Source organism: Nicrophorus vespilloides, unplaced genomic scaffold, assembly GCF_001412225.1.
Source record: "Nicrophorus vespilloides isolate i.1.1-1 unplaced genomic scaffold, Nicve_v1.0, whole genome shotgun sequence".
In the NCBI taxonomy this organism is placed as follows: Eukaryota; Metazoa; Arthropoda; class Insecta; order Coleoptera; family Silphidae; genus Nicrophorus; species Nicrophorus vespilloides.
This window is the reverse complement of record NW_017098790.1, coordinates 157,933-173,970: the sequence shown is the minus strand read 5'-3', so window position 1 is coordinate 173,970 and position 16,038 is coordinate 157,933. Positions and strand designations below refer to the sequence as shown.

At 31.9% G+C, this 16,038-nt stretch overlaps 4 protein-coding genes across 6 annotated transcripts; 2 read left to right on the top strand and 2 right to left on the bottom strand.

Annotated features, from left to right (window-relative positions):
* Nucleotides 1–5,174: 5,174 nt before the first annotated feature.
* Nucleotides 5,175–6,233, bottom strand: LOC108563186 (odorant receptor 4-like). The gene is made up of 5 exons (XM_017921792.1): nucleotides 5,804–6,233; nucleotides 5,655–5,748; nucleotides 5,502–5,603; nucleotides 5,281–5,442; nucleotides 5,175–5,225 (listed from the first exon to the last, which is right to left on the bottom strand). The coding sequence occupies exons 1-5, from the start codon at nucleotides 6,166–6,168 to the stop codon at nucleotides 5,175–5,177; spliced, it is 774 nt and encodes a 257-aa protein (XP_017777281.1). The 5' UTR covers nucleotides 6,169–6,233.
* A 659-nt stretch (nucleotides 6,234–6,892) lies between these two features.
* On the bottom strand, nucleotides 6,893–11,752 carry LOC108563197 (methyltransferase-like protein 6). Of its 3 annotated transcripts, XM_017921802.1 has the most exons (11): nucleotides 10,784–11,752; nucleotides 10,486–10,518; nucleotides 10,256–10,304; nucleotides 9,945–10,009; nucleotides 9,613–9,677; nucleotides 9,337–9,399; nucleotides 9,065–9,122; nucleotides 8,788–8,849; nucleotides 8,520–8,583; nucleotides 8,265–8,315; nucleotides 8,002–8,031 (listed from the first exon to the last, which is right to left on the bottom strand). In XM_017921802.1, exon 1 carries the CDS (start codon nucleotides 11,585–11,587, stop codon nucleotides 10,787–10,789), a length of 801 nt encoding a protein of 266 aa, XP_017777291.1. In that variant the 5' UTR covers nucleotides 11,588–11,752; the 3' UTR covers nucleotides 8,002–8,031; nucleotides 8,265–8,315; nucleotides 8,520–8,583; nucleotides 8,788–8,849; nucleotides 9,065–9,122; nucleotides 9,337–9,399; nucleotides 9,613–9,677; nucleotides 9,945–10,009; nucleotides 10,256–10,304; nucleotides 10,486–10,518; nucleotides 10,784–10,786. The 3 variants fall into 3 exon arrangements, 1 of the variants encoding a protein (XP_017777291.1); XR_001891084.1 differs by lacking the exons at nucleotides 9,065–9,122; nucleotides 9,337–9,399; nucleotides 9,945–10,009; ... (1 more) ...; nucleotides 10,486–10,518; nucleotides 10,784–11,752 and adding exons at nucleotides 6,893–7,003; nucleotides 7,197–7,251; nucleotides 7,485–7,534; nucleotides 7,729–7,779 and having other exon boundaries at nucleotides 7,970–8,031; nucleotides 9,613–9,622; XR_001891083.1 differs by lacking the exons at nucleotides 9,065–9,122; nucleotides 9,613–9,677; nucleotides 9,945–10,009; ... (1 more) ...; nucleotides 10,486–10,518; nucleotides 10,784–11,752 and adding exons at nucleotides 6,893–7,003; nucleotides 7,197–7,251; nucleotides 7,485–7,534; nucleotides 7,729–7,779 and having other exon boundaries at nucleotides 7,970–8,031; nucleotides 9,337–9,351.
* Nucleotides 11,753–11,968: 216 nt separating this feature from the next.
* Nucleotides 11,969–14,330, top strand: LOC108563196 (polynucleotide 5'-hydroxyl-kinase NOL9). The gene is made up of 4 exons (XM_017921801.1): nucleotides 11,969–13,296; nucleotides 13,356–13,808; nucleotides 13,863–13,993; nucleotides 14,055–14,330. Exons 1-4 carry the CDS (start codon nucleotides 12,077–12,079, stop codon nucleotides 14,288–14,290), a joined length of 2,040 nt encoding a protein of 679 aa, XP_017777290.1. The 5' UTR covers nucleotides 11,969–12,076; the 3' UTR covers nucleotides 14,291–14,330.
* Nucleotides 14,331–14,581: 251 nt separating this feature from the next.
* Nucleotides 14,582–16,030, top strand: LOC108563204 (endoplasmic reticulum lectin 1). The gene has a single exon (XM_017921815.1). The coding sequence runs from the start codon at nucleotides 14,626–14,628 to the stop codon at nucleotides 15,991–15,993; it is 1,368 nt and encodes a 455-aa protein (XP_017777304.1). The 5' UTR covers nucleotides 14,582–14,625; the 3' UTR covers nucleotides 15,994–16,030.
* The last annotated feature ends 8 nt before the right edge of the window (nucleotides 16,031–16,038 follow it).

The following is a 16,038-nucleotide window of genomic DNA, read 5'->3' as shown; positions in this document are numbered from 1 at the left end:
CAACTGATTCAACATAGGATGGTATCAAGATTCATACCTTTAGTAAGAAACATCCTTCTATAAATAAATTATTTATATAGATTTATTTATTATGAAAATAACAATTTATACGCACATTTGAAAGACGATGATTATGAAATAAATACACTTTTAATTTTTGTTTTACTTTAAACAAATATAATAGCATTCACTTAGATTTTAATTCACATTCAATGATACAAACGTGGTTATGATAATCTGAGCAACATAATGTATAAATTGTACGTTTGTGTGAACATCGAGTACGTATATACAAATGATGAGAATTACTATAACCTTTTATATATTGATTATTATATATGTAACACATTATGTTTATTGATATTCTTGTTAAACATTAATATAATTTCAAAAAAACTTAAGTTTTTGTACAACTAACTAACTTTTTGTACTCCAATGAAAAAGTGATTGCCGAAACTGCAGCGTATTTTGAGACCAAAGATAAATCGCTCTACAAAGTATCGAAATGTTAGAAGCTTTGGAATGAATGTATAACTCTTGAAAGAGACTATGTTGATGAATAAAGTCGAATATTGCCCAAAAGTTGTTAGTTTAAAAAAAAACATAATAATGCTCGCTTAACTTTTAATTTATAATCAATAAAACGTATGATTTTTTAAGGATTTTTGAGCAATTTAATGTCAAAATTGTTATTTAAAATATACGAACCAAAAAAAAAGTAAATACATGCACTTACTTCTTGATATTAAGTGTAAAAATTAGTATTATTATTGAAATCCAATTTTATTAACAGATTTAGGGACTACAATTCTTCAATTCTAATTATCATGATATATATATAAATTGTTATCATTATTCTTAATATTTATCAACTATTGAAGGTTGTTATGTAATTTAAATTGACAATTTTGAAATTTTTCAAAGACGCAAATAGCTTAATTAATCAATTTAAACTGGAATTCGATAACCACCAAAAGTGATCAGAGAAAGGTCTGTAAACATAAAAAATCTTTTTAATGGAAGCATTTGCTGACTGAACTTGGTGTACGATTTCGTTCATAGAAATACAGACAGATTTTCAAAGTTAAATATTTACTTCCGAGGTAATTAGTTTAATTATATTGTGGTAAAACGTTCAACGTAAGGGATTTCTTGGCATGTAGTGACAGTTACAAGCGTCTCATTAGCTAAGATTAACAGTGAAGGCACTAATATATAATTTTGAGAGACAACAGAGAATTTCGTATATACAGATGGTAGCTTTTCTTCAAACTATATTTCAATGAGAAACAATTTCCAGATTTAATAGTTAATATTTTACAATTTAATTTTTAGTTTTTTTTTCAGACATGAATAGATTCTGTTATAGGTAAATTGTAGACTTATACTATAGTAATTGAACAGAATAATGATTTAAAATGAGTAAAAAATTACTAATTAATAATTTTCCTTCTTCCTTCCCACTTCTTCATTTGGCTTCCGCATTACGCGCCAATAAGCCAGCCACTGTCTGTTCAGTCAAAGCACAAAAACGTAAATAAGACTTATTCTTCGGATTTCTTCTTCCGCCCAAATATTTAATTAAACAGCATCTTCCAATAAAACCAAAACTTCATTCTTCAGCCCAAATAATTAAAATAAACAACTTCTTATAACGAAACTAAAAAATAACTATTAAACCAAACTTAAATTAACTTCTATAAAATATATACATAGGAGATACGGTAAGACAGGTAAAAACAAGAAAGGTTATTCCTTAAGATTATTAATCAATAAACTTGTCGTTATTTTTTTTATTTTGTGAAATAGATAATAAAAGACGTGTAAATATGAAATGCAAAAAACAAAAAATATATTTATTTTACTATATAGACAATATTTATATAATTATTATATAATTATTACAATAGTCAAATATCAAAGTATATTTCATTAATTATATTGTAACTCCATCTATTGGAAATAACGGGACAACACTGAACAAAGCTCGAAAAAGCTTCTATATATATGAATATTTCTATGAATATTTCAATAGATGGCATTAGCAGATTTAATTACTTATTTTCCGGCTCGTAAGCAAACAAGCAACAGCTCACAAGCAAACCATCCCTATAGGAAGTTGTCTACAAATGTATAATTTAATATCAATCGTTAAGTTAAAGTTGAAAAAAAGTTATGCTACATTTATATTTGTAGCGAATAAACTTTAATGTTTTTCATTATAAATATTAATAAAGAGTAATGTATTTTAAGTAGTAAATGCTGAAATTGTAAATAATTTCTTAATCGTCACCTGAAATAAATTTTGAAGGATTGATCTACATAATACGTACATCCTTATAAGTAATTCAATAATACGTACACATATCTATTGTAATGGGTCTATATCGCAAGCCCGACAACCGAAAGACTCGGGATTTCGAACATCGGGATTTCAATACACTCGGGATTTCGAACGTTGGAATTTCGGTTGTCGGGCTTGCGATTGCCACCGTATTGTAATATGTACTCATAAGCATTTGGTATGTATTGAAAAAGTGTACGTTAGTATGAACGTCGAGTATCTGTGCCAAAAAATCGCAAATTAATGCATTTATATAGAAATTCATCATCTAACAAACATACATTTGATTAGAGTACGGCTTTTATACCTTAATTGAATGCAGGCTTTATATAATTGTGATTATGTTCTACACATAAATAAATAAAATATGAAAACCGATTGCGTTAGTTATCAAGCAGTATTCTTATGCGACTTTATTTCTTATTGCTGGTATTCTCAGAATTATTACTTTCTGTGCTGACAACGCTCTGCGTTAAGTTCAGTTGCAGGGCGAAAGAACGGCCTATAATCTCCAAGTTCGTACGCGAATCGGAGCCGATGGTGATGGTGACATCGTCGTCGGAAACGACTTGATCCGCTTGCGCCTCATCCACGGAGCTCTCGGAACTGGATTCATCCGTGTCGTTCATCTCGATGACCGAAGGATGGACACCTGACGGAAACAAGTCTTTTAATTGATACCTTTGTACCACATCCGATCGAACCTAAACCGTCGCCTTGGCAGTAAAAGTGTGGCTCGTCGTGATTCTCATCATCATCGTTCTGCTGATCGAATAAATGTATTAACCAATCGGGAAACGGACTGGGATCCTCTAAAAATTCATGCAACTAACTAATACACAAGGAAGATAAGAGAAAAATTTACCAGGATTTAACTCTTCAGAATTCAGGTTAACGCTTATAAGAACGGGATCATCGTTCATATGTTCTTCATCCTGCGAATTACATTCATCCGGCATTTCCAGTTGAGAATCTGAATCGAAGAGAGCCTCTTTGCTTGCCTGGTTCAGATTCACGGAATCGCTGTGTTCGGGATTGGAAACGGAATCATCTATATTTCATTTTACAAAAAAGAATCAACGAAATGCAAATAACAAACTTGGTACCTTCGACGGAGGGCTCGGCTCTGGAGAATCCGATGAAATTTAGTGAGTTGTAAATCAGTTGCATAGCAAAGCTTTCGCTATCGTCGACGCTTTCAGATGCGGACGTGCTGGGAAGGCATTCGTCTTCGGGAATGACGGGATTCGTGGATGATGGAACGGGAGCAATACTTAATGTATGTCCTATTAAGATGATTGGTTAATACCTTCTAGATCCAAGATGTTGTCCATGGAGCAATATTTACCATAGCCCTCCGTTTGAAAGGTGATTGGCACGTCATCACTTGATTTGCAGTAGCCGGAATCCTCTCCGTTCCAAAGGTTGTGTCTACTCGTATTATCCTCATCATCGTTACAATCAACAAAATTTCCGTCATCCTCATCGTACATCTCTTTCCCTTGGATAAAATATTTTTTATTCTCCATCCTATGCTTTAAGTACATTCTATGCACATTGATGAAATCCACTCATAACTGATCATTGACTTTGATAAGTCGGAAGACGCAGTTCACCAAAATTTCGCTGAAATAGAGAATACTTCCATGTTCATAAAGGGAATTTTGACACAAATATTGTCAAAACTTGGATTAGTCTCCTCGAAAAGATAATTGCCCTACCTTTCTATGCATCTTAATATTTAATCGCGATGATGAAGTAATTCAAATTGCCTGAGCTTCATCAGTAATTTCCTCATCTTCGTTCCCACTTTGCACAATACGAATACCTCTATAAAATACGCAATTTGAATATTGTACCAATTTGAACAATCTCGTGAATATCACCAGATGACAATCATATCCACAATTATGATAATTGAATCATCTGACAATAGCCTCTAAATAGTGCGCTTAACGGCTATTGTCAGATGATTCAATAATAAACGTCTCTTAAGTTTTACCAATTCCACAAACTGTTTGACGCTCTGCTCTATATGATAATAAAATCTAAATTCGGTATGCACATATTGTTTTATGTTATGGCGTTACGTTGATCAACTATCATACGCATATTCTAATCAATATAAATTAAATTATAGATCTTTCGTTTTGTATTTTATATTTATACATTTAAAGCGATCACCAATAATGCATTTATGGCGACCAAAGCTAGTAGATCGTTCTCCAAATTGCACATATTTGAAACGCGCAAAAGACATGATTGTCTCTCGTGCATCTCTAATTGTCTCTTTGCAGTTATGGATGCCAAGTGCTACCATTTGGAAAGGTTTGATGTTGCGTGAGTAGCGGAAACTGCCTTCGGATTGCTAATGGAAATGGACTCTTTCAGACAAATCCAACAGGTATTTCAACATGATATTCACGACATCTGTTAAAGGATCTTTATAATGGAAGTAGAAGCTTTCGAAAAATGGCTAGTTCTCATATCCACGTTTGTAATTCAATTTAACCATCAATTGCTTTTCATGTACTTTCTTCAGTATTTGCTTTAATCGACAATACCAACATTTACGCATATTTCAAAATGCAAAGAATGATAATTATTTTGGTGATGCTGAGACATAGTTTCATTAACATGTGAATTCTTCTTCATTACTCTTACCTAATTTTGCTACCTAACGAGTTGAAAAATTTGTGTTATATAAAACAAATAACCATATAAAATTTCCGAATTTTTTATTCCATAAGTATTCTATATTGAATATAGAGCAAAAGTATATTTAAATAAGTGCAAATAAATAGTATAATAGTTTTGGTTTAACCAAATATTACACGTAAGAATTGAGTAAAGTGTAGAACGAGAAGGAGAGCTGAATGGACTGCGAATGAGAAAATATTACTTAAAATTATAATATTTGAATAATTGATCTTTACCCCCATAAAATTAGCAAAACTGAGCTGCATTAGACCTCCAACTGTGAGTGTTTCCGGTCGTTGCGCTCTTTGAATGATCATAGCGAGACTCCTCATCAAGAACAAGTTATTAGTATTCCGTTCCCAGTCGCAATTGTAGGCAGATTCTGCCACCAATCCACTCTACGCGAAAATAATAACTTTAATTTGCCTAAAAAAAACAGATCAATTGTATTAATTACCTGAAACGTTAACTCATTTCCCACTGAACAATAAATAAAGAATTGTAGCAAATGCGCGACGCAATACGAGAGCATGTGCTGAAACTGAGTTGGATCTGCAATCTGCGATTCACTTGTATTATTGATTCAAACTATATATTATAATCATTTTACCAAAGATACGCAGGAAACGCAAATTGCTAAAGTGCTAACAATGAACTGGATGAAAACAATATGAGCAAAGGTTGATTCAACCATTTCGCAAACACTGAAAATTCAATAGGTTAAAAAATAATCAATTATATTATGAGTATACATGAAACCTAATCATCTTAAGATGCTGCTTTACGCATACGACGATAGCTTCATTTTCGTGTACAATCCTACTCTCGCTCTTAATTTCCATGTAGTCCCATTGCTTTCTACCTTTTCCCAAACACAAGTTCTCCAAAACGTCTTGAAGGACTTGGAATTGTGTGGAACAAACCATCACGATTGCATTAAAAAATACGTCGAAGCCGCTTAATGTGGTGATGACCACTTGGTTCATGAACCATTGCCAGATGTACAAAACCTCGTAGAGTGGACTTTTGGTATGATCGAACGGATACCATGAAGCCAATGGCAAATGCTCAGTATTCTCGATCAAGGGAAATGACATAAATTGGGCGCAGGATATGTAAGCCATCAGCAGGAAGGTTGAGGCGACCCCGATGATGTACCAGCTGCGAATCTTGATTTCCTTCAACCTCTCCTGCGAAATGGTCAAATTGGCTGGCCAAAAGTCGTGCCAAATAGCACAGAGAATGACGTTCAGTTCATCGCGAAAGTAAACCATTGTAGCCAGCTTCGCCATAGTCTACAAATGTTTGTAGTAAACCAAATAGCGTAAATAGTAAAATTATCAAAATACTTCGAAAGTTGTAGAAACTGTCGTGCAAGCTGATGCAGCCTTGGAAATGCTCGTGATGTTCATGCAAACGTACACCACATGCGCCACTTCCATGATTCCTAACGAAACAATCGTCAAAATGATAATCCAACGTTTGGCAAAATCATCATTATCCGGCCATACACACAAAGATTGCAGAACAAATTTCGGAAAGAGCAGACAACGTTTTGCTGCATCCTGTCCGCAGTGATTCGCAAAATCTGAAAATTTCTATATTAAATAAAGGTCGGGGAAATGTTACAAAATACCAAACAACCCTTCGACAATTTCTGCAATTTTCGCTCTGAAATCATAGCGATAAAATATGAATGAAACTGGAAAAAACCATTGCAGCAACTGTTTATTTTATACTTCCACCATCGGCATTAAAAATTAACAGATACAGGATTGTGGTGACATTGGAGGTACTCATTATAAAAGAAACTTTTCTATATAATTATTATCAAAGTATAATTTATTCAGATTATATTCAAATAACTTTGGGTTATAATTTTCTCACAGCCAAATATTGTAATTATATTTGTAACAAAAAAAAACGTAATTTACGCAATTACATCCGGACAGTTGTTACCTGAAACAAGAAATAAAAACGTGTTAATATACTTAGTAATACAAATTAACAACATTTTTTAGGTTGTTCGTCTTCAGATAGGAGCGAAAGACATAAAAACATAGAATAATCATTGATTTTCATCTGAACTATGCAATCATCATAGCAATAATCATTTACTTTGATTATAAAATTCTATTTTTCAAATAATTACCTCAATATAAGCTAACAGTGATCGTCTGCAGGTAAGTTTTCTTCTCTAGGCAAATCTGTAACGAAAATAATAGATTTAGTAAAATTTACATAAAAATAATACAATAATTCTTATTTTTATTAAAGAAAATCAGATAGGAGCGAAAGACATAATGCTAGTAATAATCATAGATTAATCATCTGAACTATGCAATCATCATTTTAAATTATTTCTTAAGGTTCTATAACCTTCATATTTTAACAGAAACAGAACCATAAAGTGTATTAATTTTGATATTATAAAACTCACCTAAAGCAAATATTTGAAGCAGATATTCCAATGTGTTCTGAAGGAAAGATCTAGAACAAAATATCAAAAAATTAATAATACAATAATATACTAATATAATTAATTAGAATATATATATATAATTAGTCAGATAGGAGCGAAAGACAATGCTAGTAATAATCATGGATTAGATCATCTGAACTATGCTATCATCATGTGCATTTATAAATATTTTTTATTTTAATAAACGTCAAATATAACTTACAATATTTTTGCTTCAGTGATGAAGTTTTATGACCCAAGAGTAGTAGTTAATCTGTAACAATTTACCAAAATTAATTATGAACTGTTAAAAGTAAATATTTAATTAATACTGAAATGTGATATTTCAGATAGGAGCGAAAGACATAAAAGCATAAATAATCATGGAATTATTCATCTGAACTATGCAATCATCATTATATTAATATGTCAATTATTCCACCACAATATTTTTTAAATCTTACCTCTTGTATTTTCTTTAATGATCATTTTTTTAAAATCAGGAACAAAGACGTGGCTTGGCGTTCTGCAAATAAAAAAAATCTTTAGAAAAAAATATTTCACATAATAATAAATATATTTTTTTTTTTTAAATTCAGTCTCTGGTATTGTTCATCTACACAAAATACATTAAGAGTGGTGCATGCCAATCATCATTTAATATAATTGTCATTATTATCTAAAATATTAATTAAATTAATTTTATATCTTAGATAATCCAACAGATCTTTTTATAAAATTTTGATTAAATATATTTACCTTTCAATATTGGTTGTTCTTCAAGTTAAAGCCACATCAGTAATGTAAAATCTGAAAATCTGACGGTTAAAAATGTTTTTTAAAAAATATTAAATTTAGTTTCAATAAACTTATTTTCAGGCTCTGGTATTGATTTATCTACATAAAGATTAAGAGTGGTGCATACCAATCATCATTAGAAATTTGTATTTAATAATTTGATTAACTTAATAAGGTTCTTTAAAACAATCTACGCAATTGTAAAAGTATTCTCACCTTAACATTTTGAAAACATCTATCATCAGAAAATGAACTGCTTCCAAAAAGTTGATCTTCTGACCTAAAACAAACGTAAAATAATTAATTCATCGTATAAAACAACTATTTAAGTTATTTGTGAACATGTATTATCAGTTAACTCGGTGTCGTATCAGCATAGAACTTCAGTTGGTAGTGCATGTTTGTTTGATCATCATTAAAAAAAACTTAATTCATCGGTATAAAACGCGATTCAACATTATATAAAAAGTAATTATAAACTCACCATATTTCAATTACTGTAGACTATCAGAATATGAAGAATCTCCAAAGTGCACAATCTTGGATCTAAAAATAAACAAGTTACTTAATAAAAGTTCTACAACATAAGTTTAATAAATTAATGATTTATTGTATTATCAGATAACTCGGTGTCGTATCAGCACAGAAATTCAGTTGGTAGTGCATGTTTGATTGATCATCATTAAAAAAAAAGCGAAGTTTATGCAAAATCACGGTTTTTTAATCTATGTATTTAAAACAGACTGAAATTATCATCTTACCTTAGTATTTAGGAAACCACAACCATCAGAAAAGTTATCAACGTATATTGTATAAGATCTAAAAGAGAAACAAAATAATTAATAAAATTCTCAAAACATAGTTTTTGTAAGTTTCGCGTAAATTTATGTTATCAGTTAACTCGGTGTCGTATCAGCACGGAAATTCAGTTGGTAGTGCATGTTTGATTGATCATCATTATAAAAAGCTATTTTATGCAAAATCACGGTTTTTCTATCTACGCGTTTAAAGCAGAATGAAAATATAATCTCACCTTAGTATTTAGGAAACCATGACATCAGAGAACAAATACCCATCGACGTACATTGAATAAGATCTAAAAGAGTAGAAAAATATTTAATAAAATTCCCAAAATATAGTTTTTGTAAGTTTCGCGTAAACTTATTGTATCAGTTAACTCGGTGTCGTATCAGCACAGTAATTCAGTTGGTAGTGCATGTTTGATTGATCATCATTAAAAAAAAAGGTATGTTTATGTAAAAACACGTTTTTTCAATATATAAATTTAAAACAATAAAAAATATCTCACCTTAGTATTTTAGAAACTTCAGTCATCCAAAAACGAAAATCCAATAATGTATTATACGTTATGATCTGAAAGAAAAGCAAATAATTAACAAAATGTTCAAAATATTTCTTTTGTAAGTATTTTATAGACTTGTGTTATCAGTTAACTCGGTGTCGTATCAGCACGGAAATTCAGTTGGTAGTGCATGTTTGATTGATCATCATTAAATAAGTACAAACTATAGTATACATTTTTTTCAATAGCATTGATTTCCAAATTGTCCATTTATACAGAATTTTATTTTGTAAGAACATGATAAACTTGTGTACTATAATTATAAAAGTATGACAAACCTTTGTGTAGTGGAACATTGGCATTACATGGACTTCAAGAACCGGCAATAAAGAGTTATGCAATTCTATAAAAGAAACAAAGAATTAATACATCATCGAAGAAAATACTTTATGAATTAATTTTTTAATTTAATTATCAGTTAACTCGGTGTTATCTCAGCATAAACTTCAGTTGGTAGTGCATGTTTTATTGATCATCATTACAATTTTAGTCAAGTAACAAATAGTTTGTGACTTTCCTAATATAATCTAATTATTCCTTCATAAAATAAAGAGCACTACATATTTAGTATTTTTTATCACATGCTTACCTTCAAATTTGTAATAGTTCTCAGGATCTTATGGACATGGTTTTCAAATCTGCAATAAGAAATACTTATTATAATATATTTATATACTTAACAAGAAAATATGAAATGAAATATATTTTTTTCAGTCACAGGTATTCGTTATCTGCATTGTACATAAGAGTGGTGCATGCCAATCATCATTTAAAAAAATACTTTCAATTACATAAGTAAAAAAAAAAATATTAACTTACCAAAAATTGTAGATTAAAAGTAAACTCTTGCTTCTGTAAATAAACAAAAAAATCATTAGAATTGCATAAAACAAGATTTAAAAAAAAATAAAATTAGTTTATTAACCCTCATATCTCATAATCTGTGATCATTGGGAGCCGCAAGGCCAGAATTCACATGTAAATATGGAATTATACCACATCCAGTACTAACTGATGCTCGTTCCAGCCAACCTCCCTCCAGGCAAGTTTTTAATCATAGGGTTAATTCAAATTGTATCTTCACAAAAATTTTAATTAATTTAAACTAATATATTACCTTTTAAATTTTCCTGAACTTTCCTTGCACAAAAATCCTGGGTACATCAATATTCTCTTTTTTGTTAATGGTCCTTCTATGAACATAGCTGTTAGAGATCACCTCAAAGCCAGCTTTCTTAAACAAGTTGTCCACAAAGTCTGTTGAGAAGTAATAACTCCTTGTACCATCCTGACGCATGTAAAAATTGTCAGCTATTTTATGTCCAGCTTTAAACCTCAATTGTGCCATATCATATAGACCATAATCTCTAAATAGTAAGATTCCTCCAGGTTTAATGACAGTATGGATATTCTTCAATGTTGCAAAGAATTTTTCTGGATGAATAGCAGATAAAACAAATATCAAGGTGGCAATGTCTACCACATCACTAGCAGTTTCTTGTACTAAATTACAGGTTGTAACATCAGCTTGAAAAGCTTTAACCCTTACTCCATCATACAATTCATTGCTCTTAACAAGATCCACTGCTCTTGGAGACAAATCGCAAGCGAGGAAATTGAAATTCAAACCATCTTTAACAAGAGGAAATATGAAGTTTCCGACGCCACATCCTATCTCAAATATCGTCCTTGTAACGGTTTTGCTGGGATCGTCCAATAGTTCTTCGAATTCTCTAGTTGTCCAATTCCGATCTTTGAAAAACCGAGTCTCATTGCGTTTGTAGAACAAATCCCAATGTTTCTTGGCCTCAACTTCTAGCATCTTTGCTTTATGTTCGGACACCAAACGGGAGTTTTGGAGCTCCAAAGTTCTAATCTCTTCCTCGCTCAAACATTTATCGTAGGATATAAAATTATCCATTCTTGATCAAATATTATATGCAAGTCGTTTTTCAAACTATTTATTCATGGTTCACGTCCACTACTCACGGCGTCCACTACTCGATGCACGAGATATTTCAAGATTGAACTCACCATCGCTGAAGTTCAGCAAAAAAGAACGTCATATAAGATCGCCATACTTAGGACACCAAATACACTGAAGTTGAATACAAACCAAGTGGGGGAAGAAACATTACCAACGCACCTAAACATTTTCAGCATGGTAAACCTTAAAATAATAAATATCCCTTAGTGTTCTTTTAAGAATAAATCGATAATTTAAAGTTCACAGACCTTTGATGAGTTATATTTTAAAAATTATTGTAAATGAAAAGAATTGTTATAGTACTTATGTGATAGATCCTAAAATATTTTTCACATATGATAAACTGACATAACCTCTAACAATAACCCAAAACATTGTTGTTTTAGTAAAGTGTAAGACCTCGTTGTCGATTGTTGTTTTAAAATGAAAGTGACGAAATCTAAAAATGTTAATATTCCTTCCACGAAAGAAGTGGATGTTAAGAAGGTTAGTAAGAACAAATCAAAGCCAAAATTTAGAGGAACACCTGATATGAATCCTTCTGTAAAGGCAATAAAGAAAAAGAAACGAGGCCTAAAATTAAGTCAAACTATCAATAAACCTCTTCTAAATAAGAGTATTGAAATTAATTGCACAGCTACTAAGTACACCAAGTTCATAAAGAACTTTCTCGAACCAAATGATGTTAAGATGGTTGGTGATTACAATGAGATAGAGTGTTTAGATGATTTCTTGGATGAGGCTGAGTGTTCTATGAATGAAAGTAAAAATGATGTAGCCTCAAAGCCAATAAACATTAACAAATGCATAAATTTCCTTGAGGAAAATTCCTTTGACAATGATGATGATGATGAAGAAGAAGAAGATGAAAATGTTATTGACAATGATGATGATAAGAGCTTTGATGAGCAAGAGATTGTTATCAAAGGAGGCAATAGAACTATCACTGGTAATTATGAGACATGGGCAATAACCAATGGCAGAGTAATCAGGCTGGACATGAGCTCTATAATATACTTCCATGGGTTGATGGAAATTGAGGTGGTCTATGGAGCCATTGAGATATTCTGCAAGAGGCTGGATAAATTATCACCTGCCACAAAGGCATTTTCACCAAGAGGCTCTTGCTTCTTGGATATTTCAAATAGGAACGAGAATGACGAAATTGTTCATAGAGATTTCGTGAATAAATTAATTAAAGCCGGTTTGGAACGCAGCACTGCTGACAGATTAAGATCCACCCTGAAACAGGGCATGGCTTTAATCATCTGCAAAAAGATCAAGAACAAATGGGTGTCATTCCTCAATGATTATAATGAACATTATGTATTCCCTAAGGAGGTGTCTATTAGGGATTATGTGGACAATGAATGGAATTATTTCAAAATCAATGATGATTGGAAATTAATTACTGAAAGTTTTAATGAGAACAGTAAAGTCATGTTGTGTGGAGGCAAAGGCGTTGGCAAGAGCACAATTCTTAGGGTTTTAATCAACAAGCTGCTGGCAGAGCATCAGAAAATTCTTGTCTTGGATTTGGACCCTGGACAGCCAGAGTTTACAGTTCCTGGATGCGTTTCAGCTACAATTGTTCAGACACCATTAATTGGACCTAATTACACACATCTTCAAAAACCTGAAAGGTATTTTTCTTATAATTTATCAAATTTAAAGTAATAATTTTATGTTTGTTTTCTTTTAGGTGTATATTTGTTCCTTATATCGATATTGGCATCAATAGCATTGCATTTTTAAAATGCGTGCAAGAATTACTAAAAGTGTCGGCCGACTTAAAACTGCCAACTTTTATCAATCTAATGGGAATGACTGATGGTTTAGGAATTAACTTATTGTCGTCTATCATCGCCGAAGTTCAACCGACGCAGGTTGTTCAAATTTACAGCGATCATAGACCCAAGAACTTCAAGGAGGATTTAACTATCGACTGTGTGAAGAGGAATAGAATACTGCTTACACCAGAAAACAGCAATGAGCTCAGTTTCAATTATTTAAAGATAAAATCGGTTTGTACCGACTTGAACAATGGAGATCTAATGCCTAGGAATATTCGCGAGCTTTGCATTCTATCTTATTTCAGTCAAATGATGCCTAACCATTGCAATCATCTAACTGAGAGAGACGTTAAAATTTATAGGTAATATAAAAGGATGAATTTGTTTAACGATAAACGCTTGTTTTGCATTTTAAGGTCCGATTTATCTGAAGTTAAAATAATTCATGATGGAAAGGAATGTAATCCGATGACAGTAAATGCAACACTTGTGGGTCTTTGTTCTGTTGCCAACGAGGAACACAAAATTTACAATTGCCACGGCTGGGGTACGAAGGATAATTATATTTATAAGGTGTGATTCAAATTTAAATTGTAATATATTTTCAGGTATTGTTAGAGGAATTTCAAAGGAATTGAATATTATTACATTGCTGGCACCTTTGGATGAAACTGAGATGGAAGCTGTTGATCATTTAATATTAGGTTCTGTGGTGCTTCCACCTGCTTTATACTTGAAGCAAGACAATAGGATCGAGGGATTAATACCATACGTTTATAAAGGAGCTTTAAGTATTATATCAAAACCGCCAAAGAGACATATTGGTACGAAAAAGTCTGATTGACTTTTATATATTTATTGATTACTCTATATATATATACTAAACGCTTAATGAATGTTTGAATTAAACATAATGATTAAACATTTTATTTCTAAGTATTTATTGCATTGCACCCATATTATTATTATCTAATTTGTCCATTCGTACAGGATTTTTGCGATTTTAATGATAATTTTAATTTTGCGATTTTTCATTGATATAGGCAATTTTATTTACAATATCAATTTTACCTGTTCTTAAGTTGGTAAAAATGTTTGTCAAAATAATGATTATTTACGTGTGAAATTTTGATTTAAGAAGAGGTATCTTAATGAAAAAATGTTGATAAGCTTATAAAAATGGATTTAAAATTATTTGTGTTAGTGATAAGTGTCTATACCTGTAATGGTATTGATCTTAAGGGTTTGGATGATTCCATCCTATACAATATTGAGTTTCCTGGAGCCATAGCTGATGCTGAAAAGTTCGAAGGAGACAGGCTAGTTGTGCAGAGTTCTCACAATGAAATGTATGAATGTGTGCTACCATATGTCAAAGATAAGGAGGATACTGGGAATGAGCAGTATAAAGGCCCAAATGCATATCAACTGCTTTCTGATTTATTTTTACCATATTGGCCGTGTGTGTACAGGCTAGACACATATTGGACATATGAATTTTGCCATGGCAGACATATTCGACAATACCATGAGGATAGAGAAGGAAAGACTGTGAAGGTGCAAGAGTACACTTTAGGTAAGATTGATGAAGCAGCATTAGAAAGATATGCAGAGGAGGCTGAGAAACAGAATACAATTTCTCCACCCACAAAAAAAATTGATGGCAATAATTTACGGTATTTTGAGATAGTCATGGACAATGGAACATTATGCGATTTGAACGAAAACAAGCCACGTCAAACTACTGTGTTGTATGCTTGTTATCCCTATGGCAAAAATGATATATACTCATTAAAAGAAACATCAACTTGCCAATATGAGATTATTATTCTTACTCCATTGCTTTGTTCTCATCGCAAATATAAACCAACTAAAACTAGTCAGAATTTTGTGAATTGCTTGCCTTTCAATAACGCTCCTAAGAAGCCATACAACTTGGCGAAAATGCAGCATGAAGGTAAAAAGTTAAAGAATGGTGCCAATGTTGATATAAGAATTGAGTTTATGCCAGTTATTTCCAATGAGAAAGAGGAAGAAAGCAAAGTATTTGAAACCAGTAGTCCTGCAGAAATGTCACCTGTAAAAAGCTTCTTGAGGGGTGATACCTGCTTAAATGGTGGCTCAGGATGGTGGAGATACGAATTTTGCTATGGAAAATCTGTCACACAGTACCACACCCAGGAGGATGGTAACAAGATCTCAATAAATTTGGGCATTTTCAACAAGGAGAATCACATTGAATGGCTTCAGAAAAATCCACATAAAAGACCAAAAGCTTTGTCAGCACGGAATCAACTCTCGCATTTCTATTCGGAGGGAAGTGTTTGTGATAAAACGGGGAAGGCGCGACAGACTGAAGTCAAATTAAAATGCTTAGAAAACGCCAGTATTCACACAGTCTCCCTATATCTTCTTGAACCAAAGTATTGCGAGTACATCCTGGGAGTCGAGTCACCACTTATTTGCGACATATTAAAGCAAGTTGATGTAGATGGATTAGTAAAAGAGGAACCGGAGAATAACGCAAAAACCGTTATTAAAGTATAAACAATATGTATTTGTCTTAATAAACAATAAATTAGTATTTCTTGT

What these genes read in the sequence shown, in the direction of transcription:
- LOC108563186 (XM_017921792.1), bottom strand. Translation starts at nt 6,168, where the DNA reads ATGGCTTACATATCCTGCGCCCAATTTATGTCATTTCCCTTGATCGAG. An exon ending in CAGCATCTTAAGATGATTAG is followed by an intron (nt 5,749 to 5,803) that starts GTTTCATGTATA and finishes TTGAATTTTCAG; the next exon opens with TGTTTGCGAAATGGTTGAAT. An exon ending in GTTTTGCTAATTTTATGGGG is followed by an intron (nt 5,226 to 5,280) that starts GTAAAGATCAAT and finishes TCTCATTCGCAG; the next exon opens with TCCATTCAGCTCTCCTTCTC.
- LOC108563197 (XM_017921802.1), bottom strand. Translation starts at nt 11,587, where the DNA reads ATGGATAATTTTATATCCTACGATAAATGTTTGAGCGAGGAAGAGATT.
- LOC108563196 (XM_017921801.1), top strand. Translation starts at nt 12,077, where the DNA reads ATGAAAGTGACGAAATCTAAAAATGTTAATATTCCTTCCACGAAAGAA. An exon ending in AGAGACGTTAAAATTTATAG is followed by an intron (nt 13,809 to 13,862) that starts GTAATATAAAAG and finishes TTGCATTTTAAG; the next exon opens with GTCCGATTTATCTGAAGTTA. An exon ending in TTACAATTGCCACGGCTGGG is followed by an intron (nt 13,994 to 14,054) that starts GTACGAAGGATA and finishes ATATATTTTCAG; the next exon opens with GTATTGTTAGAGGAATTTCA.
- LOC108563204 (XM_017921815.1), top strand. Translation starts at nt 14,626, where the DNA reads ATGGATTTAAAATTATTTGTGTTAGTGATAAGTGTCTATACCTGTAAT.